At 44.5% G+C, this 25,901-nt stretch overlaps 2 protein-coding genes across 4 annotated transcripts in view; both read left to right on the top strand.

The window, feature by feature from the left end:
• The window catches only part of SLC4A8 (solute carrier family 4 member 8), a 66,876-nt gene that overhangs the window by 16,164 nt on the left and 24,811 nt on the right, over nt 1-25,901 (top strand). For all 3 annotated transcript variants that reach the window (XR_014151995.1, XM_081844359.1, XM_081844360.1), the window contains exons 6-15: nt 7,785-7,970; nt 10,731-10,819; nt 12,980-13,137; nt 17,222-17,309; nt 18,635-18,781; nt 19,533-19,636; nt 20,362-20,536; nt 21,980-22,113; nt 23,430-23,675; nt 25,718-25,823. Coding sequence is in view for 2 of the 3 variants with exons in the window: in XM_081844359.1 (XP_081700485.1) it covers nt 7,785-7,970; nt 10,731-10,819; nt 12,980-13,137; nt 17,222-17,309; nt 18,635-18,781; nt 19,533-19,636; nt 20,362-20,536; nt 21,980-22,113; nt 23,430-23,675; nt 25,718-25,823 (1,433 nt within the window). In the remaining variant the exon portion in view is untranslated. The remainder of the gene's footprint in view (nt 1-7,784; nt 7,971-10,730; nt 10,820-12,979; nt 13,138-17,221; nt 17,310-18,634; nt 18,782-19,532; nt 19,637-20,361; nt 20,537-21,979; nt 22,114-23,429; nt 23,676-25,717; nt 25,824-25,901) is intronic.
• LOC309336282 (tigger transposable element-derived protein 1-like) overlaps nt 14,925-25,901 on the top strand; it is a gene marked incomplete at its 3' end in the record, with an annotated part of 65,755 nt that continues 54,778 nt past the window's right edge. The window contains exon 1 of the mRNA XM_081851911.1: nt 14,925-14,938. The remainder of the gene's footprint in view (nt 14,939-25,901) is intronic.

Genomic DNA, 25,901 nt, shown 5'->3' with positions numbered 1-25,901 from the left:
CTGAGCCGTATATGGGCCAAGGGTAAAAGGCAGCTTCATATATTCATATTAAAGGAAAAGGTAAAGGGACCCCTGACCATTAGGTCCAGTCGTGACTGACTCTGGGGTTGCAGCGCTCATCTCGCTCTATAGGCCGAGGGATCCGGCATTTGTCCGCTGATAGCTTCCGGGTCATGTGGCCAGCATGACTAAGCCGCTTCTGGTGAACCAGAGCAGTGCACGGAAACACCGTTTACCTTCCCGCCAGAGTGGTACCTATTTATCTGCTTGCACTTTGACGTGCTTTTGAACTGCTAGGTTGGCAGGAGCTGGGACTGAGCAACGGGAGCTCACCCCGTCGCGGAGATTCGAACCGCCGACCTTCTGATTGACAAGTCCTTGGCTCTGTAGTTTAACCCACAGCGCCACCCGTGTCCCTTTTATATTCATATTAGAGAAGGGCTAAAACCACCCCATTTTGGCTTCCAGAAATGGGGGCATAATTTTTGGGGTGGGGTGATGAAATTGTATGAATGGTTTCTGGGGGAGGGGGGTTATTGCCATGTCAACTGGAGACTTTCTGTTTTGTTTTGTTTTTTACTGTGTAAAAAAAATGCAAGGTGCACCAATGGAGGCAGTCAGAGCAGAGATTGGAGAGGGAGGGAGTGGGGTACAGAGAGAAAGAAAGAACCGGTTACTATCATGGTAAGTGTACCACTTACCTGAAACTATTGCAACTATTTGGCTCCCCACCCCAAAATTTGCCAAAACACCCCCAAACAGGAATGGTAAATTCATGGGGGGGGGGAGGATTTTGACTTAGCCCTAGTCCATATGTGTGGCCAGTTAAGAGTTACCTAAGTGTAATTTCCTGATCTTTGCCTTGTGCCGCGTATAAACACTCCGCCACAAGGAGTTCCAAAGTTTTACTGCAAACAGTCTATAAACTTGTTACAAAGCATCGTTTCAAATATAAATCAATGCATTGCTCTTAAACAACTAGCAATGCAGTCCAGTTTTCTTTCAGTTCTTACTTGTTAGTACAGTGGTACCTCAGGTTACATATGCTTCAGGTTACAGACTCCGCTAACCCAGAAATAGTGCTTCAGGTTAAGAACTTTGCTTCAGGATGAGAACAGAAATCGTGCTCCGGCGGCGAGGCAGCAGCGGGAGGCCCCATTAGCTAAAGTGGTACTTCAGTTTCAGGTTAAGTACGGACCTCCAGAATGAATTAAGTACTTAACCTGAGGTACCAATGTATAGTCCAATAACTACCGTATTTTTCCTTGCATTAGATGAGGTTTTTTGACTCAGAAATCATGGGGTCATACAATACATGGATAGTGGCATGAGGGGAGGGGGGAGAAGTGGCAAACCTGCCTGCCGGCCAGTTGGCAGTAGTGCAACTTCCCCCCGATGTCGCTGCGTGCGGGAAACAATCTAGGGAGTTTTTCCTGCCTGCAGCTGCGTGGGGGGAGAAGCTCAACCACTTTGGGCCGTCTCCCCTCATTTTCTTAAAATTGAGCTCTGAAAAATAGGGGGATCTTATACATGGAGGCATCTTATAGATGGAAAAATACGGTATTCTCTCTCTGGTTACAGAGAGAGATTCAGAAAAGCAAGCTGCTTATTCAATATGCTTTTAGCTTCCAAGAGAGATCCAGACTCCCAGGGATAAGTAATCGATTAACTTCACATTGAAACATTAGTGCACCTTTTTGCACTTGTTACAGTTCTCTGTAAAACAGATATCCTGCAAATGCAAATCTCCACATATCATTTTAGACACATTAAATGCACATATTTTACATGGCCCTGATTAGACTTGGTCAGGTTGGCTTGCAACCTCAAGATTTCCTTGGAGTCTGAGAAAGTTGTTATGGCTCTTCATGATTTTGTCATGGTTGTTACAAGTGGAATGCACTTTCCAGCAAAAATATGTGTGTGTGTTGCATGCTACGTATTTCTACTAAACTGTGCTAGAAATGATTTTTTTTTTAAAAAAAAATGCAAATGTTTCGCTAGCTTTCATGATAATGACTTTTTATTTTTTAAAAGACATCATCAAATCTGACCGCACACCATTGGCAGCCTTGTGAGACTTGCCCATTAAGGAGCTGATTAAGATATTAGTGCCAAAGCCCCGGTTTGCTATGGGAAATGCTATCTTTGTTTGCTGTAACAGACTCTAGTCATCCTCTGCAGGAAAGTACATACACTTGTGAGTGATGGAGAAACTGCCCTGAGCTGTTAAAACCTTCATCTTTTGGAACTCTGTGAACTTCAAGCTTACGTGGCTTCCTGGAAAACGGAAAGTTGCTTGAGACATTTTTGTAGCATTCGTTTTCAGAGGCCGTTGCTCTTTTGCCTGATAACCAAAGTAATGTGTTAATGGAACAGCCAGTGGAAGACGTAATGAAGCTTTCTTAATTTTTTTCTTCCAGGAAAGTAGCTTTGTAGAAATGGGCTCTTGATTGACAAGATTCCATTCAAGCCCTGATAATTCTTAGCACATTTCCTTCCCACAAGGGTTACCAATATCAGTCAATTATGCAAGATATTTCAATGAGGCATTGTGCTGCAGATTGCTTTTTATTTGATTAGATGCGCAGAGAAATAAAACTGACTCAGATTGTGGAAGCGAACTGCATTATCTTGAATGGGGTTGCAGATGCATTATTTAGACGGTGCTTTAGCATTTCAGCAAAGCTTATTAACTGAAGGAAAACACCTCCTTTCTCAGCAGAGCAAAGAGGGATTGTCTACACTGCAGCCTTCTGCATCACAAACCTGCGCATGGACTTGGATTCTGTGGCTCCACATCTGGCATATATATGTTTTAGAGAGCCAAGGAATTAAAAGTAGACTGTTTATAGAGAAGAGGAATAGCTTGTGCTCGAGTGATGTTTCTCTGGCTTTGTTGGCACATAGGAACACAGAGTCAAACCATGGGCCCATTTAACTCAGTATTGTCTGCACTGACTGGAAGCAGCTGTCCAGGGTTTTAGGCAGGAGACTTTGTTTGCCTTACCTGAAGCTGCCAGGGATTGAACATGGAAGCCACTGAGCTATGTTTTTTGTTTAATTTTTATTAATTTTTATTAAGTTTTTCATATTTTATTACATTTCAGTATCAAAGAATTAGAGAAAATAATAATAATAATAATTCATGACTTAAAACATTGCTTAAATAAAGCCTTGACCTTTCTTCCCTCTAATGGACTTCCATATCTCATTACCGATTTCTCCACATTCCTAAATTCACTTTTTTTACCTTAAATCAATCTTTTAAAAATCACCTTCTTATAAGTAAATCAGCTCCTTAATTTCCCATTACCAAACATTTCAACTTAAACCTACAAACGTATTCAACTGTTTACAATTTTCTTTCAAATAGAGTATAAATTTGCCCCAGTCCTTTTGAAACAAATCAACACAGCGATTTCAAATCTTCCCCGTCAGCTTTGCCAGCTCCACATATTTGACCATCTTTACTTGCCAGTGTGTGTGTGTGTGTGTGGGGGGGGTTCTTGTTGCTTCCATTTCTGGGCCAAGAGTATTCTTGCGGCCGTTGTTGCATACATGAACAAATTTACATCTTTCACTTGAATTTCCTCAATTAACCCCAACAGGTAGCCCCTGGTTTTTTTTTTTTACTGAAATTATACTTAAATACCTTTTTCAATTCATTATATATAGTATCCCAAAAGGCTTTAATCTTGGAGCAAGTCCACCACATGCTATGTTTTATCTTCACTGTTTTATCTTCAGCATTATTGGGGAAAAGATTACACACCTGCCACACTTGGAGGGTGGAAATGGATATCCTACACAATAGCTGTTCAAGCACAGAGACTGTCATAGGCCATGAATGAAGGTGATTTGTTGTTATCCTCTAGGAAATTCAGGGTAGAGCAGCAGTGACTGGATGGTAAGAATGGGTGCCACTCCCCACAGTCTGGAGCTCTCACATCCTTAAGCACCTACAACATGATTACTACCAGTCTGTTCTAACTCAGGAACAAAGGATCCTGCAGGCAAAGGACCACAGGACCACAAAGGACCACAGGCCCTCTGGGGTTTCTGACAGGGGTCTCTCCCAAACCCTACCTGGGGGTGGTGGGGTTTGAATCTGGGACCTTCTGCATGGAAACCAGATGTTCTGCCATTGTGCCATAGCCTTTCTCCTCAAGTCCCCTTACAAGTTGTTCCTGTAGCTCAGTGGTAGATCACTGGTCTTGGGTTGACTCCCTGTCATCTCTACAAAGAGTAAAGAACCTTCAACTCCCATAATTCCTGGCTGAGACTAATTGGGAGTTGGGAGTCCAACAATGAATGGTGGGCCACATATTCTGTACCTCTGATGTAGGAAACACTGGAAGTCAGGGCTAAGAAAGGTCTCTGTTCAGGACCATGGACAGCTGCTCTATTCAGTGTCGCTAGGTGGTCCTGGGTTCAGTGGAGCAGTGGTCTATGAACATAAGGCTGCACGTGGTGTGCTTTCTTTTCTTACACTTAAAAATCTCATGAAAATTGCACACAACCCCATCCATCCCCTACTCTCACACAACATTCCTTTCATCTCCTGTCAGTTCCATCTTGTCATTCCTCTGGTTGTATTTTGCTTTCCATGCTGGCTCTAGGGCCACCAAGAGTTATTTTCCTTTCTTGGTTTAGATGGGTGTTTTTTAAATACATTTTTATTAATTTTAACATTCAAATTATAAAACGTACCGCACAATTTATTACAAATACAATCTTATTGGACTTCCATCAGCACCTCTGATGATCCTCCGTCTTAACCATTTCTTATGCATTTCTTAACTTTGTATTGTCTTTACATCTCTTAACATAACATCTCCCCTTCTCCATTTTTACAATACTTCCAATATTACTCCTCACAGAACTTCTTGCAAACCTATAAACGTCGTCTGGTCATCACAAATACTTTTCAATTAATTCGTAAATTTACTCCAGTCTTTGGTAAATTTCTGGTCCCGGCGGTTTCGGATCCTTCCTGTTAGTTTGTCTAATTCTGCATAGTTCATTAACTCCATCCTCCATTCTTCAATGGTTTAGATGGGTTTTTGAAAAGGTCTGGACAAATTCTTGGAGAGTAGGGTTGCTGTTGGCCATTAGTCATGATAGCTAAAGGGAACCTCCATGTTTAGAGGCAGTTTCTCTCTGCATACCACATGCTGGGGACAGAGAAGAGGAATGGCTTGCTTGTGAGCTTCCCACATATATCTGGCTCCACTTAAAAACAGTGAGACAAACTCAGTGGAACTGGGTGTGATCCGGTAAGGGCATTTTTGACATTCTTTCACTACTAAGGGCCAAGCTAGATCTTATATTAATTTTACTGTTGCATTGAAAGATGCCAGTAGCAGCTGCGATGTGTGTACACTGAAATTTACGGTAAGCCCTCAATTTACTCGGGGTTTTCATTCTGGGGATCATGCCTAAAGCCAAAATTGTGTATAGTCAAAATCCATTGGGTTCAACGGCAGGCAGGATCCCCCCCCGAACCCCCCCTTTCCACTCCCTTTTAAATGATTTTTTTTATTTTTTTGGTCACACACATAAAGCTGAATGTGCACAAGTTAAATGCACATAAGTGGAAGACTTACTATATTGGAATCACAGCTAATGGGAGAGTGCAAGCCTCTTCTCCATTTTTGGCAATCCTGAGAAAATTTGGTCCTCCCGAGCTGCTGTTGGAAGGAGAACTCTCGTTGGCTCTCGCACTACCAGCTGCAACTGGTCTGACAGCTGTGACCATTCCTGGACCAAGAAAGCTTGGCTACAGTAGTTCATACATGGGTTAATTCAAGACTGGATTACTGCAGTGCTGTCAAGCGTGGGAGTTCCCCTCTCCCTTAGGTAGCTCACAGATAAGAATTAACGAGCAGTTGATAGATTTATAGTCCTTTTATTACAGCATCATGTTGCAAGCACAAACAGAGAACCCTCCGCAAGGAGATCAGTTGCCTACTCTCAATCCTCCTATTGACTTCCTCAACAAGGGGGTGCCAATGGGAAGTTCCTCTCCCTCTTTGCCTCCTTTGTTCTCTGATACGTGTGGACCTCGGAGTCCATGGGGAGGGGGGTTCCCCCCCCACTCTCAGTTGATGTGTCTCCCAGCTGCCCCCTCCCTTCTGGATCTCTTAGCATTATCTCGTAGCTGGGTAAAAAGGTAAAGGTAAAGGACCCCCGACAATTAAGTCCAGTTGCGGACGACTCTGGGGTTGCACACTCATTTCGCTTTACTGGCCGAGGGAGCCGGCATTTGTCCGCAGACAGTTTTTCCAGGTCATGTGGCCAGCATGACTAAGCTGCTTCTGGCAAAACCAGAGCAGCACACGGAGACGCTGTTTACCTTCCCACCGGAGTGGTACCTATTTATCTACTTGCATTTGACATGCTTTCGAACTGCTAGGTTGGCAGGAGCAGGGAACGAGCAACGGAAGCTCATCCTGTCGCGGGGATTCAAACCACTGACCTTCTGATCGGCAAGCTCTAGGCTCTGTGGTTTACACCACAGCACCACCCGCGTAGCTGGCTTACTCCTCCTTAATCTGTTTAGCTTCTGTGTCTGCCTCTCTCTCTGCTTCTGAAAACACTAGAGGTGAGCCCCCCCCCGAATATTCCCCCTCCTCTTCTGAGAGGAGCTGATCTGCCTGCGACTGTATTCCTCAATCTTCAGATCCAGACCATTCCCTGACAAATGTGCTGTATGTGGGGCTTCCCTTATGCTTGATCTGGAAGCTGCAGTTAGTGCAAAATGCTGTGGCGCAATTGGTGACAGGTGTGAGACCTTGTCAGACCTGTGCTGAGAGGTCTGCATTGGTTGCCAATTTGCTATTGGACCAAATTTAAGGTGTTATTATTAGTAAAAGGTAAAAGGTAAAGGGACCCCTGGCCATTAGGTCCAGTCGTGACCGACTCTGGGGTTGCGGCGCTCATCTCGCTTTATTGGCCGAGGGAGCCGGTGTACAGCTTCCGGGTCATGTGGCCAGCATGACTAAACCACTTCTGGTGAACCAGAGCAGCACACGGAAACGCTGTTTACCTTCCTGCTGGAGCGGTACCTATTTATCTACTTGCACTTTGACGTGCTTTCGAACTGCTAGGTTGGCAGGATCAGGGACTGAGCTATGGGAGCTCACCCCGTCACGGGGATTCAAACCGCTGACCTTCTGATCAGCAAGTCCTAGGCTCTGTGGCTTAACTCACAGCGCCACCCGTGTCCCTCGTTATTATTAGTAAATAACCACTAATAACCTTAACCACTTGGAACCAGTTTACGCATAAGATTGCCTTAACTCATATATGACCACTCAGCCACTTCAGTCTGTGGAACTGGCATTTGTAAGAAACCAGTCTTTAAATGTGGCAGTATCTACACTTTGAAACTCCCTGTCTATTGACACTAGGCAGGAACCTTCACTGCACTCTTTGGGGCACCCGCTAAAAACATTTTTCTTTAGACAAGCCTACCCAGACTTAGACAATGTTGATGTATGCTTTAATCTGTATTTATTTGACTGCCATCAAAAAAAATATTTTCAATTGATGTTTATAACTGTTTTCACTGCGAATTTTATTGTTTATTGTCTTTGTTGAACTTCTTTGAGGTTTTATGTGTGTGTGTGTGTGTGTGTGTGTGTATATATATATATATATATATATATATATATATATATGGTATATATATAAAGCAATCAAGTGGTTTATGAATTTTATGAATTGCAATAAATGAATGGTGCTAAAAATTTTAATGACTTGGAGTTTCTCCCTTTCAGACATGGTTCTGGATCAATATGAACCTTCTGAGGAGATTGATAAGAAAACCCGTAAAAAAATCTGGGAAGCCCTTTTGAGGAGTCATCACCATCAGAATGGAAAGAAGAAAAACATCCTCCCAATTGTCCGCTCTTTAGCTGATGTCTCCCAGAAAAAAACTGAACCTCCCTCGACAGATAAAGCAGGTGAGAGTCCCTGGAGGTCTGTATGGTCTGGTTGAATTAGCACAATAACCTGTGCATCTCCTATCATGCCTCCCTAGCACCCAACCAGTCTTCTCAGTGCCACCTTTGTTCTGTTATGGAGTCCAGGGCAACATACACATGGTTCCCAGGAGGTCTCGCATCCCGACATAGACCTGCTTAGCTTTAGCAAGTTGGTGCGCTTGTTTGCCTTCAGGTGCTACTCTGGGACCCTTATTCTGGCTAATTTGTCCTCCAGCACTAAAAAGGTAAAGGACCCCTGACAGTTAAGTCCAGTTTCGAACGACTCTGGGGTTGCGGTGCTCATCCCGCTTTACTGGCCGAAGGAGCTGGTGTTTGTCTGCAGACAGTTTTTCCGGGTCATGTGGCCAGCATGACTAAGCTGCTTCTGGCAAAACCAGTGCAGCACATTTACGGCATTTACCTTCCCGCTGGAGCGGTACCTATTTATCTACTTGCACTTTGAGGTGCTTTTGAACTGCTAGGTTGGCAGGAGCAGGGACCGAGCAACGGGAGCTCACCTCGTCGCGGGGATTTGAACCACCGACCTTCTGATCGGCAAGTCCTAGGCTCTGTGGTTTACACCACAGTGCTACCCGTGTCCCTACCCACCAGCGCTACCTGGGTTCTAATATTAAAGGGCACTAGGGAGGTCATTGGCTCATTTGGGCAATACTCACCACCCCCTGTCCCCAACTTAACCTAGCACATGGAGCAGAAGTGAGTACATACAACTCTCCTGAGCTGCCTCTGCTGTCGTTGCTTGAAAATGCAGGGACTGGTCATCTGATCTACCGTATTTTTCGCTCTATAAGACACACTTTTTCCCTCCTAAAAAGTAAGGGGAAAGGTGTGTGCATCTTATGGAGTGAATGCAGGCTGTGCGGCTATCCCAGAAGCCACAACAGTGAGAGGGATCGCTGCGCAGTGCTCCCTCTTGCTGTTCTAGCTTCTGGCTTAGCCCCTCAGTCCCTTCCCCCACCTCCTGGAAAAGCCCCCAAGAGCCGCGCTCCCTTTAAAGAGCCACGCGGAGTGTGTGTGCAGCTCTTGGGGGCTTTTCCTAGAGGAGGGAGAAGGGCAGCCTGTCAGTGATGGGCTGCCCTTCTCCCTCCTCGGGGAAAGGCCCGCAAGCGCCGCGCACACGCTCCACGCGGCTCGTGAAAGGGAGCGCTGAGCAGAGCCTGGGATGCATATTTTTTTTTCTTGCATTCCCCCTCTAAAAACTAGGTGCGTCTTATGGTCAGGTGCGTGTTATGGAGCGAAAAATATGGTAATCCTGCATATTGTGTGCAAATTGTGTAAATGAAAATCAGCCTCCTGATTTGCACGAGAGCGGGATTAAATCAGAAGATCTGTTCCAAGTGTTCAGGCAGAGAAGGGGACAGCATACAAAGTGGCAAGGAAGGAGCTATGTGCACTTGTTTCCTTATGTACGTTGGGTTGGTGGGATTGTTGTCCAAACTGGTGTTGGCACTAACTTGCCTTATACACCCAGTCAATATCTGTGGTCTGCTGGAGACCTCAGAAGCCCACTCTGGTGTGGCTGCCCCTGTTCTGTGCTTCATGGAAATAGACGAAAACATTTTTGCCACCCCGAGTGGATAAATGGGTCTTTCCCACAATTGTCCACTTGCTATAGTTTTGGTCTTGCTTTGTTCTTGTGTTTACTGTTCTTGTGTTTTTAACTGTTTTTATCTACTTTGTGGGTAAATCGCATCAAGGTGGTGGTTTAGAATAATTGTAATTACAGTAGCAATACGGTGGTACCTCAGGTTACGTACGCTTCAGGTTACAGACTCCGCTAACCCAGAAATAGTGCTTCAGGTTAAGAACTTTGCTTCAGGATGAGAACAGAAATCGGGCTCCAGCGGTGCAGCAGCAGCAGGAGGCCCCATTAGCTAAAGTGGTGCTTCAGGTTAAGAACAGTTTCAGGTTAAGTACGGACCTCCGGAACGAATTAAGTTCTTAACCTGAGGTACCACTGTACTCTTTTTTTAAATTTAATTTTTTCATTTCCTTTTTTGTTGATACACCGAGGAAAAAAAAAGGAAGAAAAGCAAAAATCCAAATGAAAATAATAATGAACACAAAATTATTTACAAAACAATAAAGCAAGATTTGGTCTTTGAACTATAGGCCCGACCTTCCGTCTATTCCTTACTTCAATTATATATTACTTCTTGCCAATACACACTTTTATCATAATTTAACTAATCCTTAATTTGTCTTAGGTCTCACGTCTTTCTTAAAGCTACTACTGAAATTATTCGAATGCTGTGACAGAGTTTAAACTGTTGTAATTATTTTTCAAATATACTTTAAAGACCTCCCATTTTGAGACAAATTCCTGTTTCGGTTTATTCTTTATTTTTTTCTGATAGACTATCTAACTCCGCATATTCTGTCAATTTTTGAGTCCATTCATGAATAGAGGGGATTTCATCACTCTTCCATTTTGCAGCAATAAGAACTCTTGCTGCAACTGTATCATATAAAAAGATACCCTTCATTTTTTCCGGAGCAGCAATACTCTTAATGAAGAAGCACCATCCACATAAAATTGGATATGTGGATGAAAACAAATGCTTCATGTAATTTGTGCTGAGAAAATTGTGTGTGTGTGTGTGATTTCATGCATATAAATGTGCACTTGGTGAAAATGTATCTATAGACGGTGATATTCTGAAACTAACCATTAACATGCAATTCCATATAGAATTATTTCTCTTCATTTCTTCCTAGGAGTGAGCTCACCAAGTGCCCCACCTCCTCCAGGCTTGGACGCTAAGAATGGAATAATCCATGATACTACCCCAACAGACTTAACTAAGGTGCAATCTTCTTTGCTCGTCTATTCAACTTAAACACTGTTGCTTGACTCTCAGTTTACTTATGTTGCGAATAAGATACATGAATCCCCCAATAAGATTCAGTTCAAAATTAAAACAATAAAATTGTGTTGTTTGGATTGCAGAAGAATCTTTTTTTAAAAAAGAGAGCAGTGTGATAACGTGTACCCCTAGGGATATGCAAAACAGTTTCAAAGGGTACACAGCATATTTATATATTTTTTATCATAGTAGAACTTTTAAATTGTATTATATATAATAAAGTAATACTGTATATTGCTGTAGAACAGGCATGGCCAAACTTGGTCCCTCCAGATGTTTTGAGACTACAGTTCCCATCATCCCTGACCATCTGGAGGGCCGAGGTTGAGGAAGCCTGCCATAGATTGTTTAATCAGCCAAAGTTTGGCCATGCCTGCTGTAGAGGTATGTAGAGTAGAACTGTAAAAGCAAATTGGTGCCCAAGAGCAGATGGCCATTATAGACTGTCTCTTGCTAGATTATTGACTCATAGTCCTGGTCCATAGTGTTTAAAATGTATGGTGAATGTGCAGTCGTACACTTAAAGGAAAAGGTAAAGGGACCCTGACCATTAGGTCTAGTTGCAGCTGATTCTGGGGTTGCAGCGCTCATCTCGCTTTACTGGCCGAGGGAGCTGGCGTACAGCTTCTGGGTCATGTGGCCAGCATGACTAAGCCACTTCTGGCGAACCAGAGCAGTGCATGGAAACGCCGTTTACCATCCTGCTGGAGTGGTATCTATTTATCTACCTGGATTTTGACATGCTTTCGAACTGCTAGGTTGGCAGGAGCAGGGACTGAGCCATGGAGCTCACCCTGTTGCGGGGATTCGAACCGCTGACTTTCTGATCGGCAAGTCCTAGGCTCTGTGGTATAACCCACAGCACCACCCGCGTCCCAGCCGTACACTTAGGAGTGGGCATTTTCATGGGAGAGACAATCGGTGAGAGAAGGGTTGAAGAATCCTCACTGCTTGCCACTTCTTCCCTGTAATTGTCTTTCCTGCCCATGTTTTACTATGACAAGTGGACTCAGGTTTTCCTTGCAAGATATAGCTCTACTGTCTCAGTTTGCTGTTCTGAGTGTGTCCAGACAGATCTTGCTGTTCTTGATCAATTGGGCAGTGTGGAATGGTCAGTTAGGTACAGTGGTGCCCCGCAAGACGAACGCCTTGCAAGACGGAAAACCCGCTAGACGAAAGGGTTTTCCGTTTTGGAGGCGCTTCGCAAAACGAATTTCCCTATGGGCTTGCTTCGCAAGACGAAAATGTCTTGCGAGTTCCTGCGGGTTTTTTCCCCCTTTCCCCCCCTTTTCCTAAGCCGCTAAGCCGCTTATCAGCTGATCCGCTGATAAGCCACTTAACAGCTGATCGCTAAAAGCCGCTAAACCGCTAATAGCGCTAATCTGCTAAGCTGTCAATGGGTTTGCTTCGCAAGACGAAAAAACCGCTATACGAAGAGCCTCACGGAACGGATTAATTTCGTCTTGCGAGGCACCACTGTAAAGGCAGGCAGATCTCTGGTTCCTGTAACAGGAATATTTATTATGAAGGAGCAATTGTTTGTTTGTTTTTTAATGAATACATTTGAGGTAAAGTCTTGATGGCTTATCTGATCCCTTGTTACCCTGCAAAAAGAAAAAAGTCAAAGTCAGTGAAGAGGGAGTATCCCCAAAATTATGTATGAAAAGGTGGAGTAATCACAACAATACAAACACAACACGTAGGCTAATAGTTAGTAGAGAATATATAATAGAATAATGATATCATTCAAATTATAAGAATAAGCCAATCAAAGTTCATATATACAATATAAGAGAGTGGTAGCGAGGACTGTCAAGCTGTATGTTCAAAACAGATGTCTAAGGACAGTCTCACAATAGTCTTTCAAAAGTTTCAACAGAAGACGTATTGATAGACTTTACTTTTGAAACTTTTGAAACTTTTGAGACGTCTTCTGTTATTCCTATAATTTGAATTGCTTTTGTATTGTTGTGTTTGGTTCTTATTGCAACACAGGGGTTTGTTTTGGGTGAAAAGTAGGAGTACCTTGTCTGGGTGGGCAAAAATGCTGGTCAAATTGTATCTAAGCCCTAGAAATTATGCCCTGTTCTTTGGAATTAGGCAGAGCTTCATTTTATGAAGAAGATTCCCACTGGAGCAGAAGCCTCAAATGTTCTTGTGGGAGAGCTGGATTTTCTTTCTCGACCGGTTATTGCCTTTGTGCGCTTATCACCAGCCGTTCTTCTCCCAGGCATGACTGAAATTCCTCTTCCTACCAGGTAAGAGTTGTTGTTACTGTTGTTTTGTTGGTTGTTGTTGTTGTTTAGTCGTTTAGTCGTGTCCAACTCTTCATGACCCCATGGACCAGAGCACACCAGGCCCTCCTGTCTTTCACTGCCTCCCGCAGTTTGGTCAAACTCATGTTGGTAGCTTTGAGAACACTGTCCCACCATCTCGTCCTCTGTTGTCCCCTTCTCCTTGTGCCCTCAATCTTTCCAAACATCAGGGTCTTTTCCAGGGAGTCTTCTCTTCTCATGAGGTGGCCAAAGTATTGGAGCCTCAGCTTCAGGATCTGTCCTTCCAGTGAGCACTCAGGGCTGATTTCCTTCAGAATGGAGAGGTTTGATCTTCTTGCAGTCCATGGGACTCTCAAGAGTCTCCTCCAGCACCATAATTCAAAAGCATCCATTCTTCGGCGATCAGCCTTCTTTATGGTCCAGCTCTCACTTCCATACATCACTATGTTTTGTTGGTGTTGTAGGCTTAACAACAACAACAACGATTTGTGACAATGAGAACTTGTATGCATGCCTGTCATTTGCCCAGCGGTCATTTGCATTTTTATTTTTGCAGAATTTGGAATATTGTGCTTAATTATTATTATTTGTCTATGATGGGGGGGGGGAGGCAGACCGAGATTTGAGGGCAGGCATTGATATTAATTACCCCTTTATTATTGGGGAAAGGTTCCAAACTTCTGATTGAGGGACTGACCAAGTTTCCTAAATGATACCTGCCTTTCCACACTTTGAGCCAAAATTGCCAATCATTTCCCCTCTGCTTTTCTTCAAATTAGGGTAATAGAAACTTGCAGAAACACTGCAAAGTTTATGAATGCTAAAATGATGTTGGACATAAAAAAAAAATATGGCATTAGTGATACAGTGTTAAAAAGTACGCAAAAATGTAATAGAAAAAGGGTGTAAGACTAAAGTTATATTATGTCAAAAGTAAATAATATGTTAAAGGTGTTTAAACGTAAGGAGGAAAGATCGGAGACATAATAGAATTGATTTTAATAATTAGAAATGAGTTTCTAAAGAGGGTAGGGAATTGCTGTATCTGACTGGATAAAGAGGAACACAAAAAAGGGAGGCGTGAGGAAGTCAAGAAAGAAAGTTTTGTAAACATGAATTTAAAAATTGGAGTTTTTATTTTTAATTTTTTCTTTTTGATGGATGGAATTTTCTTTTTTCTGTATTTTGCTTTTTTTTATCTGTCTTATGTATTTGTGTATTTGTGATTGTTTTTGTTTTGTTTTGTTTTTATTTTATTTTTGTGGTTGTGTTGTTTCTTCTTTTTCTGTAAAAGCAAATAAACATATGTATAAAAAAATAAATAGAAACTTGCTGATTGAGTAAAACCTCAAAAAAAAAAAAAAAAAGAGAGTAGAAAGCAAGCATTTCTACAAAGCAGAAAACCTATATAAAGCAAGCATTATATATGATATATTCGGAAACGAGAGGTCTTGTGTGCTTGTGCTTGGGAGATTGAAGATGTATATTGATGCTTTATATTTACTCCAGGATACAACATTTGCTGCAGTGTGGAGATGGTCTTCCTCTGGGGAACTGACCCAGATTAATTAGGAACGGCGTGGGTGGCGTTGTGGGTTAAATCACAGAGCCTAGGACTTGCCGATTAGAAGGTCAGCGGTTCGAATCCCCGGGACAGGGTGAGCTCCCGTAGCTCAGTCCCTGCTCCTGCCAACCTAGCAGTTCGAAAGCACATCAAAGTGCAAGTAGATAAAAAGGTACCACTCTGGTGGGAAGGTAAACGGCGTTTCCGTGTGCTCCTCTGGTTCGCCAGAAGCAGCTTAGTCATGCTGGCCACATGACCCGGAAGTTGTACGCTGGCTCCCTCGGCCAATAAAGCGAGATGAGCGCCGCAACCCCAGAGTCAGTCACGACTGGACCTAACAGTCAGGGGTCCCTTTACCCTTTACCTTTACCTTTAGCTTAGTGAGTAGGGAAATCCAGAATGTTCCTTCCCTTCTGTTCCCACTTGATATGTTTCATGCTGCCGCCATTGAAACCCTTGTTATCACAGGACAGGAAGAAGGTGCAATGCCTGAATTGGAAGAGAGGTTGATGTCACCTACCACCCCAAATTCCCCAAAATGCATGAGGGCCAAAGGAAGCCTGAAACCATGAGCTAGCCCCAGGTGGCTGGGGCTGGGAGGAAAGTGAGCCTGACATTTCTGTTGGGTTGAAATAAACGATAGACGAGTGACCAGTGTCATATGGGAGGCATCTCTCGAGCATGTCTCAGGGAGTCCCTTTTATTGAATATTACAGCATTGCCACATATGTGCTTGTTGCTGATTGGTTAACATGAATACAAAGCAAAGGTTGCATATAAGCATTAATCACCAATAGATTAAAGGTTGGGAAAGGGAACACAGAATTGGACAGGTGTGAAAACCTCCTTATTAAACTATTACTAGTGATTAATATATAGCATTCATCCGTAGATGTGGTCAACCAACACTAAGAACAGGTCAGGATGCAATGTCTCATGAACTCAATGTGAACTGAACATTCTAGGGTGATGAAGGAATGTCTCAGCTTAAAATGGTTTTGCCAGAGTCATGTGCAGAAGCAAAACTTCCCATCACATTTCAGCTTGGTGCCCCAATGGGTTGGAGAGGGAACTTGACTCTGACAGTGTATATCTGGGATCCCAGTCCTCTCTTCGCTGTGATCATTAAACTACGGTTACCAGATTTTTTCCAATGAATCCGGGGACACTTTTTTTTTTAAGCTGTGTACTGTAGATCCCGGCGTATAAGGTGAATTTTGAACCCCAGAAAATCTTCTCCAAAGTCGGGGGTCGCCTTATACGCCGGGTATGGTTGTGGCAGGTGGCGACGGCTGCGCGGGAGGCAGCCAGGCAGTGGCTGCGGGCTGGAGAGAAGAACCGGCGGCGACTCTTCCTACCCACCCCGTTCCAAGTCCTTGCCCTCTCACTCACTTGCCCATCCTGCCACCATGGGGACTGCCAGATAGCAGGCAGGTATCCTGAAGCAGCAGCAACTGTAGACTCCCCTTCCCGCGGTGAGGTGGTGCGTGGCTTCAGCTGGGGCTCCAAGGAGCTGGGCATAACTGCCAGAACTACCAGCCAGTAAGCATAGCCTGCCGCTTTGCTGGATGGCCGATCGGGGCTCGCTCGCCTCGCCTCGGGCTGCTTCTAGTTGGCTGTAGGCGGGGGTAGTCTTATATGGCGAGTATATCCCAAACTCTATATTTTTACAGGAAAAGTTGGGGGTTGTCTAATATGCCCAGTCACCTAATATGCCAGAATCTATGGTAGCAACAGGGAGTCAGTTGTGGGGATGGTGAGGCAAAAGACCCTGGGCCCAAGCACACATGCATATTGTATAAAGGTGCAAAGCCCTTCTTTTGCACCCTGTGAAACATAAATGCGCAGAGTTTTTTTTAAAAAATGGGCAATGGAGCCCATGACTCCTGAACCTCCCCCGATCTGTCAAAACAAAGGGGGAAGGGGGCAGGAGATCTGCACCACCGGACATCCCTGGTTCCCCTTTGGCAGTGGTGGTGGCAGCGAGCAGCTCCTGAAGCCAGCCAGAGCCAACTGCGCTACCAGGCTGGCTCTGGGCTGCTGAGGCTGCCACTGCCACGTTTCCCAGTGACAGATTTGCAAATCTGGGGATATTCTGGGGACAGAATTTGTCCGGGGGCGGATTTGCAAATCCGGGGACTGTCCCTGGGAACCGGGGACGTCTGGTAACCCTACATTAAACTGCATCACAGCATCATGGATGTAGGTGGTTGGGAAGTCATGGAAGACAGGCTTAATCTGAGCCCAGTTTCTCTTCCCATACTTGTGAAATGTTACATGTCGATACTTGGCTTAAAGCAGGCATCCCAAAACTTGGTCCTCCAGCTGTTTTGGGACTACAGTTCCCATCATTCCTAGCTAACAGGACTAGTTGTCAGGGATGATGGGAATTGTAGTCCCAAAACATCTGGAGGGCCGAGTTTGGGGGTGCCTGCCTTAAAGGAATGTTAACTGCTCAAAGCCTTAAAAAACGTCTGCCCCATTTCCCCCTTCTCTCCCTAGGTTCATGTTTATCTTGCTGGGTCCATTAGGGAAAGGACAACAGTATCATGAGATTGGAAGGTCAATGGCTACCCTCATGACTGATGAGGTACAGTAAAATACAATATATATTTTCACTCCTTTTGTTTGCATTGCTTTGCCTTTCTGCCATAATTCGAGCTTTAGGAGGAATGACACAATGATAAGAGAATAGGAATGCAAAACTGTTGCTAGAAATATGAGACATTTTGCTCAGGCTGCTACCCATTTTGTGAAATTCAATTTTTAAAACAATAAAGAAGCAGATACATTAACATTATACATTAGAATACCTTGTTACCTATTTTTCAGGACAAACAAACCAATAGCTGGGATTGCAAATTACCGTATTTTTCGCCCTATAGGACGCACTGGCCCATAGGACGCACCTAGTTTTCAGGGGGGGAAATCAAGGAAAAAAAATGATTTCCCCCCCGCAGCTCTGGGAGCAGCGGACAGGCTGCACGCAGCCTGTGCCCTACTCCAAGACCTTCTTCCTGCTTTTGCGGGAGGTGGCGTAATTCCCCCACCTCCCGCAAAAGCCCACAGGAGCCGTGCGCGACTCCTGCGGGCTTTTCGACCAGGAGGGAGAAGGGACTGAAACGGCCAGTCAGTCCCTTCTCCCTCCTTGGGGAAAAGCCCCCAAGAGCGGCACGCTCTTTAAAGGCTGCGCGGCTCCTACGGGCTTTTCTACGAGGTGGGGGAATTCCCCCACCTCCTAGAAAAGCCAGCAGAAGCTACACAGCCGCTTTAAAGAGCGCCCGGCTTTTGCCTGCTTTTGCGGGAGGTGGGGGAATTCCCCCATCTCCCGCAAAAGCCCACAGGAGGGAGAAGGGACGGACTCCGCCAGTCCGTCCCTTCTCCCTCCTTGGGGAAAAGCCTGCTTTCCCCACCGCCAGCCTCCAAGCCGGGTTGGAGAGTAGCAGGAAGGCTTCGCGCGCCTTCCCACTGCCCCCCATCCTCTGGGGCTGGCGATGGGGGAAGCACTGCTTTCCCCACCGCCAGCCTCCAAGCCGGGTTGGAGGGTAGCAGGAAGGCTTCACGCGCCTTCCCACTGCCCCCCATCCTCTGGGGCTGGCGATGGGGGAAGCACTGCTTTCCCCAACCGCCAGCCTCAAAGAGCAGACTCTCCTGGCTTCAGCAGAAGCAATGCGAAGCCTCTGGAGCGCAGGCTTCGGAGGCTTCGCGTTGCTATCGCTGAAGCCAAGGAGCCTGCATTCGCCCCATAAGACGCACACACATTTCCCCTTCATTTTTGGAGGGGGAAAAGTGCGTCTTATAGGGCGAAAAATACGGTATTTATCTGGCAAAACATCATGCAAATTTCATATGGCTTTGTTGTTGTTGTATGTAATGTAGCAGACTGATGGCTTTGTCGTGATCTCCTGCCTACAGATTTTCCATGATGTTGCTTATAAAGCTAGGAACCGTAACGACCTTTTAGCTGGGATTGATGAATTTCTAGATCAGGCGACGGTGCTACCACCTGGAGAATGGGATCCATCAATTAGAATTGAGCCACCAAAAAATCTCCCTTCCCAGGTAAATAATGACTTTCTTCTCTGGTACACTAGAACACGATGGCTGTGTTTTTGGAAGTGATGCCCTTGGGCTCTGAAGGCTGGTCCCTTGATTAGGTGGACAGCGTTAATAGTGCAATCAAAACCATGTTACATTTTAAGCCTTTCCACCTGTTTGTCCACACTAGGGCCCTGAAGGAGAGTCTGTTCAGCCTTTTTGGAACATTGAACTATAGGGGAAAGGCCCATGTTGTCTCTCATATGGTATTGCACATGATGTACAGGATGTGGCTTTTGGTACCTCTGTTGTAAACATCACTTTTTGAGAGTTTGTAGTCTTTTGTTGCAAATTTGCGACTCCATCACCCAAATATATCTTTCGATGATTTCAATCGTTCTCCCTTGCTGCCCCTTTTGCCTAGAACCCCATCTCATTTCCTTCCTTCTTTCAAATTCCATCTCAAAGCACCTTGATTCCCACTTTCCTACAGAAATTATGCACAAAGATAATGAACCCGTTGGGTGATTGTTTCCGTGTCAGGACAGAGGACAGCCTGCCATAAATATAGCATGCCTTCATAGGCAGAACACTGATTGACTCAATCCACTGCCTATTGCTTCTTTCTTATTTTTACTTTCTTAGTTCCATTCAAGCCCAAATGCTGTTTTCATGTCTGGATTGGCTTCAGTTACTTTCACTCAGTTAATGAACTATTCCTTGATTCCTTGGATAGAAATTAATGGGATTGTTCATAATGTTCCCACTTTATTAGGAAAAGAGAAAGTTACAGGGAACATCAGGAGCCCCTAATGGAAGCATTAGCCAAGAGGACGCAGAAGATGACCATGGTGGGCCAGAACTTCAGCGAACGGGAAGGTACGTTCTAGGTGCCTCAAATGGTTTCTGCTAAAGGCCACCTTCCCTCTTCCATAGCACTAGAGCTTGCAGAGTGTTTATGCTCATCCAACAAAACTGGCAGTAGATTCAAGGCAGACAAAATAAACCACAATTCTTCACACAACAGGTGATCTAAAGTATGACCTTCACTGCCACACAAGTTGGTGATGCACAAGTACAACTTCTGTTTTTGAAACATTGGTCCAGGTGGCTTTCATAGCATGGAGGGCACTAGTCAGAAGGCTAGTTAGAAGTATTAAGTGACCCAGCAGTAAACCTCATTACTTTTTTATAGTGGAGATTCAGAAGTCCAAATGATTCTAGCAAGTGCAGATGCCCATTTATAAGTAATGCCCAAATCAGCCACAATTCAGGCCCTCGTTTTGTGAATTGGTCATCTGGTTGCCAATAGACAACAATTTTATAGAGGATTAAGGTGGTGTGATGAAGATATCATCCTCCACTATCTGCATGTGTGTGCGTGTGAAAACACACCCACACACCCACACCTTTCACCCCACACTCATTTGGGGTGAAATAAGATTTTTGCAGAACCTGACAATAATTGGATGAGCACGACTAACACTACAATCATACCACTTTCAACTATGTCTCTGTCCCTCTTTTGTTAACTCCCCTGTGGAAATCAAAAGATGTATCTGCCCACCTTTTTTGTTGTTGATCTCCCTGTATTTTCTTTGCAGGCTGTTTGGTGGCTTGATCTTGGATGTGAAACGGAAGGTTCCTTGGTACTGGAGCGACTATAAAGATGCTATGAGTTTGCAGTGCTTAGCTTCCTTCCTCTTCCTGTACTGTGCCTGCATGTCTCCTGTGATCACCTTTGGGGGGTTGCTTGGAGAAGCAACAGAGGGAGAAATAGTAAGAAAGTTCCCCCCTCTCCTTTCATGTCTTATGAATAATTCCTAGGTAGCATTGCAAGAAAGCAGCAAGCATTTAACTTAACTGCTGCTCTTCTACATTTCAGGTTTGTGTGCTGTTCAGCATTAATAGAGCCAATGTTTTTATCTCACTGTGACAGACTTCATCACTCAGTGTGTGTGGGGCCAGTGACACATCTCTGAAGTTATGGAATTTTGTGCCCCAGGAGAATGTGGCCTTCAGATGTTCATTTGTTATAGAAGACACATTCTCCATAATCTCTTTTAGAACAGAGGGTGAGGGTATGTACCGTATTTTTCGCTCTATAGGATGCACTTTTCCCCCTCCAAAAATGAAGGGGAAATGTGTGTGCGTCCTATGGAGTGAATGCAGGCTCCTTGGCTTCAACGATAGCAACGGGAAGCCTCCAAAATGCAGAGGGAGCTCTCCCTCCATGCTCCGGAGCCTTCGCGTTGCTTTCACTCTCCAGGCTTCAGGCAGCTATCTGCAAGCCTTTGGAGCACAGCAGGAGTTCACCCCATGCTCCGAAGGCTTGTGGATAGCAGCCTGAAGCCTAAACCTGGGGAGCGCAGTGCCAACTCCCGCTGCACTCCCCGGGCTTCAGGCAGCTATCCTCAAGCCTTCGGAGCATGCACCCAGCCCCGCAAGCTCTGGGAGCAGCAACAAGGATGCACGCAACCTTGCCGCCGCTCCCGGATGGTTCTGGTAAAAACGAAGCCAAGACAGCGAGCAGGATCCATCCATCCCCCCCTTTATTCCCCCCCCCCCTAAAAACTAGGTGTGCCCTATAGTCTGGTGCGCCCTATGGAGTGAAAAATACGGTACTTAGGATTCCTCACCTTGACAGATGGCCTCTGAACACTTTTCAACCATGCTTTGTATTCAGTCAGAAAATGCTCAGTGTTTGGATTTCCTTTTTAATTGATTTACTAGACTTATAGACAGAATGCAATACTTAAAGGACGTTCATGAGTCTGAATATAAATTAAAGGGTGACAGCTATTCGGGAGTAAGTTGACCCATAATAATAAGGAGTGTGAGAAATAACTTGCCACTGCAGAAAGCAGAGGCTGAGGGCTATTGAACTTGAAAACTGGTGCTATTTGAAATTGCTTCCTGAGCTATCTATCTCCACACAATTAGCCTATTTCTAGGGAAAGGGTGATTTTCCTTTATACTGCTGCAACTCCCCCACTCACCACAAACTCTGTTAAAAGAAACATGTGGTGGTGGTGGTGAGACACTCAAACAATCATTGCAAAGAAAATGCCGAAGAAGCCAAAATATGGAGGCTGTTCTATAGGTATCTGAATCTCTGAAAGTTATAACTTTGCCTCCGCTGTAGAATCTGAGTTGAATGGACCAATAGTCTGACTCAACATGGCCACCCTTCTGTTTTTATGTCTGTGTCCACACCTGCAGAGTGCAATAGAATCCTTGCTTGGAGCCTCAATGACTGGGGTGGTGTATTCCCTCTTTGCTGGTCAGCCTCTCACCATCTTGGGAAGTACTGGGCCGGTACTGGTCTTCGAGAAGATTTTATTCAAATTCTGCAAGTAAGGCTGTGTGCTCTCTTAAGGGGCAAACAATTTTTATAGTTTGACAAAAGGACGTGGAAGAGAGACAGAGACAGACAGAGACAGAGAGAGGGCGGTCGGTCAGTCTGGTGAATGGACCTAATGTTTCACCCTTTACCTCACTTCCCTGCTTTGGTGTGATCTGGAGCTAATTGTGATGCATAGCAAGCCAGGGGGGCAAGTGATGTGGGAAATGGAAAATGGCAACCTGCTATGATTTTGCTCCTCATGATTTGCTATGTTGTTCCCTAAGTTTCATGTTGTGAGTTGCCCTGATATCTGTGAATGAATTTAATAAATTATTATTATTATTATTATTATTTTATTAAATTGAGAGCTGTACCATAAAGAAGGCTGATCTCTGAAGAATTGATGCTTTTGAATCATGGTGTTGGAGGAGACTCTTGAGAGTCCCATGTACTGCAAGAAGATCAAACCTCTCCATTCTGAAGGAAATCAGCCCTGAGTGCTCACTGGAAGGACAGATCCTGAAGCTGAGGCTCCAAGACTTTGGCCACCTCATGAGAAGAGAAGACTCCCTGGAAAAGACCCTGATGTTGGGAAAGATGGAGGGCACAAGGAGAAGGGGACGACAGAGGACAAGATGGTTGGACAGTGTTCTCGAAGCTACCAGCATGAGTTTGACAAACTGCGGGAGGCAGTGGAAGACAGGAGTGCCTGGCGTGCTCTGGTCCATGGGGTCACGAAGAGGCGGACACGACTAAACAACAACAACAACAACAACAACAACTAATAATAATAATAATAATAATAATAATAATAATAATAATAACTGGAGAGGGACAGAAATGGTTGAATGCCATCAACCAAGATGCTGAACTTTGGAAGTTCAGTTATTTAATTTAATTAATTTAATTAAATTAATTTCTTTCCAGTCCTTCATCATACAATGTGGTCCACATCCAGTGGAAAAGACACATGTAGAGAGCCCTATTCACATGGTGTTGGGCCTCTAAACTTTAAAAAAGTGGCAGAAGATAAAGCAAAGTCATCTGTGATTAAAATTGTTCATTGTGGCTTGAGATAATATTTATAACCTGTGTAATCAATAGTCAAATTCAACTGGACTTAACCGTTCAGGGATCCTTTACCTTTAGTGTTTAAGGATGGTAGAGTTTGGCCACAAAGCAAAACAGAGTCAATAGCTTTTGAGGATTATTTACTTAACTCTATATTGCATTGCAGCTTTTTTCTGTTCTGATTATGGGTTTGAATTAAATACGTTCTGCAATGGAGAGAGTCTAAACTGGTCTCTATATTTATTTATTTTGCAGAGACTATGACCTAAATTATCTCTCTCTACGAACTTGCATTGGCCTGTGGACTACATTCATGTGCGTCCTCCTTGTAGCAACTGATGCCAGCTGCCTTGTGTGCCACATCACTCGCTTTACAGAAGAAGCGTTTGCCTCTTTGATCTGTATCATTTTCATCTATGAGTCTCTAGAGAAACTGATTAAGTTGGGGAGAACCTACCCATTTCATATGCACACTGATCTTGATCAACTGAGCTTGTATTAGTGAGTTACTGTTGCTCTTCTTGTTTAAATGTGACCTATTGATTTTTTCATTCAGTTTGTTTGAATTCACTAAGTACTCTGAGAATGTCTGCTGCACAGAACACCTCATTCCAGCAATGGTTAAGCAAGTGCTAGTGCATGATAGATTCACTGAAATGAACACGCTATAATAAAAACACATCTAGGTATATCAGCCCATTCATATATTGGAGGCAGTGGAGGAAATCATTTTAGTTGGATGGAGCTCATTTAGTGAAGAAGATAACAGAGGTCATTCAAAGGATTTTTATGCTGTACAGTTACACATATACACAGACCCACACTTTCTCTCTCTGGTATGGATATTGGCATTTTCAATTTATAAAGGTTAATTTATAAGCATTTTGGGCACTTATTAGCCATGGCCCATACTGTAGCATAGAGTGCGTTCCTTGACCTATTTCTCAAGGGGGTTGTTGTGTGTGCTGTTTATTTAATGATTATTATATCTGCCAGCACATCTGTTCCAGGTGGAGTCTGCTGCAGCTGCTTGTTGTTGTTGTTGTTATTTTCATACCCGCCCATCTAGCTGGGTTGCCCCAGCCACTCTGTGCTGCTTCCAACAAATATAAAAACATAATAAAACATCAAACATTAAAAACTTTCTGATACAGGGCTGCCTTCAGATGTCTTCTAACAGTTGTATAGTTATTTATTTCCTTGACATCTGATGGGAGCGCAGGGCGGGTACCACTACCGAGAAGGCTTTCTGCCTGGTTCCCTGTAAACTCACTTCTCACAGTGAGGGAACCGCCAGAAGGCCCTCAGACTGGACCTTAGTGTCCAGGCTGAATGATGGGGGTGGAGACACTCCTTCAGGTCTACTGGGCCTTTGAGGTCATTTAAGGCTTTAAAGGTCAGCAACCAACACTTTGATTTGTGCTACCCATACTGTGGCATAGGGTGGATTCCTCAACCTATTTCTCAAGGGGGTTCTTGTGTGTCCCATTTATTTACTGATTGTTATACCTGCCAGCACTTCTGTTGCAGGTGGAGTCTGCAGGGAGGATCAAGAAAGTGAAACTACAGTTCAGACAGGGAATTAGGACCATGGACAGCTCCATATTCTGGCTGCATATAGGCAGCAGCCATGACCAGGCAGACTAGAATACAGTGGTGCCCCGCAAGACGAATGCCTCGCAAGACGGAAAACCCGCTAGACGAAAGGGTTTTCCGTTTTGGAGGTGCTTCGCAAAACGAATTTCCTATGGGCTTGCTTCGCAAGACGAAAATGTCTTGCGAGTTCCTGCGGGTTTCCCCCCCCTCCCCCCCTTTTTCTAAGCCGCTAAGCCGCTTATCCGCTAAGCCGCTAAAAGCCGCTAAACCGCTAATAGCGCTAATCCGCTAAGCCGTCAATGGGCTTGCTTCGCAAGACGAAAAGACCGCAAGACGAAGAGACTCGCGGAACGGATTCTTTTCGTCTTGCGAGGCACCACTGTATTGCTCCAGCAATGGTCTGGAGCTAACGGAAGCTTTGTACAGTGGACACGCGGGTTGCGATTCGGTGCTTATGCACATGCGCAAAGTGCGATTTAGTGCCTCTGCAGATGCGCGACTGCTGAAACCTGGAAGTAACCCGTTCCAGTACTTCTGGGTTTCGGCGGTCCGTAACCTGAAAAAACGCAACCTGAAGCGTGTGTAACCCAAGGTATGACTGTAGTAATGAGGAACTACGGGTTTGTAAAGTGGTCACGTGATCCATCCATCCAGTAAAGTCGAAGAGGGAAGGCAGGGCCACCAGTTCAGACCATGTAGTTAAAGGCAGCTCTGTTGAGTTTCTCCTCTCATGAAGGATTTGGGCAGAACAAAGTCTCAATTGTGGGAATGATTCCCAAGTAAATGTTTTCCGAATGGAGGTGCTTACCACAAATGGAACAATACGGTTTCTGTGTTTTCCCCCACTCCATCCCAAATGGATATGCCATTTTGCTTTGGGATGTAAACAAGGCTGTCTTTTGAGACATTCTCAGTGTGCTTTATTAACCCTTTCCTTTGCCTGTCAGCTGCAGGTGTTCAGCCCCAGCGAATCCCAGCAATGAGACCCTGAAGTACTGGAAAGAAAACAACATCATTCCTTCAGCTGTCACATGGGCTAATCTCACAGTCTCCGTAAGTCTCTGGTCTTTGCAAAGCCCCACCCCCTCCCCATTAGAGATGGCCTTCACACACATAAAATAATAATAATAA

This window comes from Podarcis erhardii (assembly GCF_964252035.2).
Source record: "Podarcis erhardii genome assembly, chromosome: 2".
Classification (NCBI taxonomy): domain Eukaryota; kingdom Metazoa; phylum Chordata; class Lepidosauria; order Squamata; family Lacertidae; genus Podarcis; species Podarcis erhardii.
The sequence above is the reverse complement of the archived record's forward strand: the minus strand, read 5'-3'. Positions and strand labels throughout refer to the sequence as shown.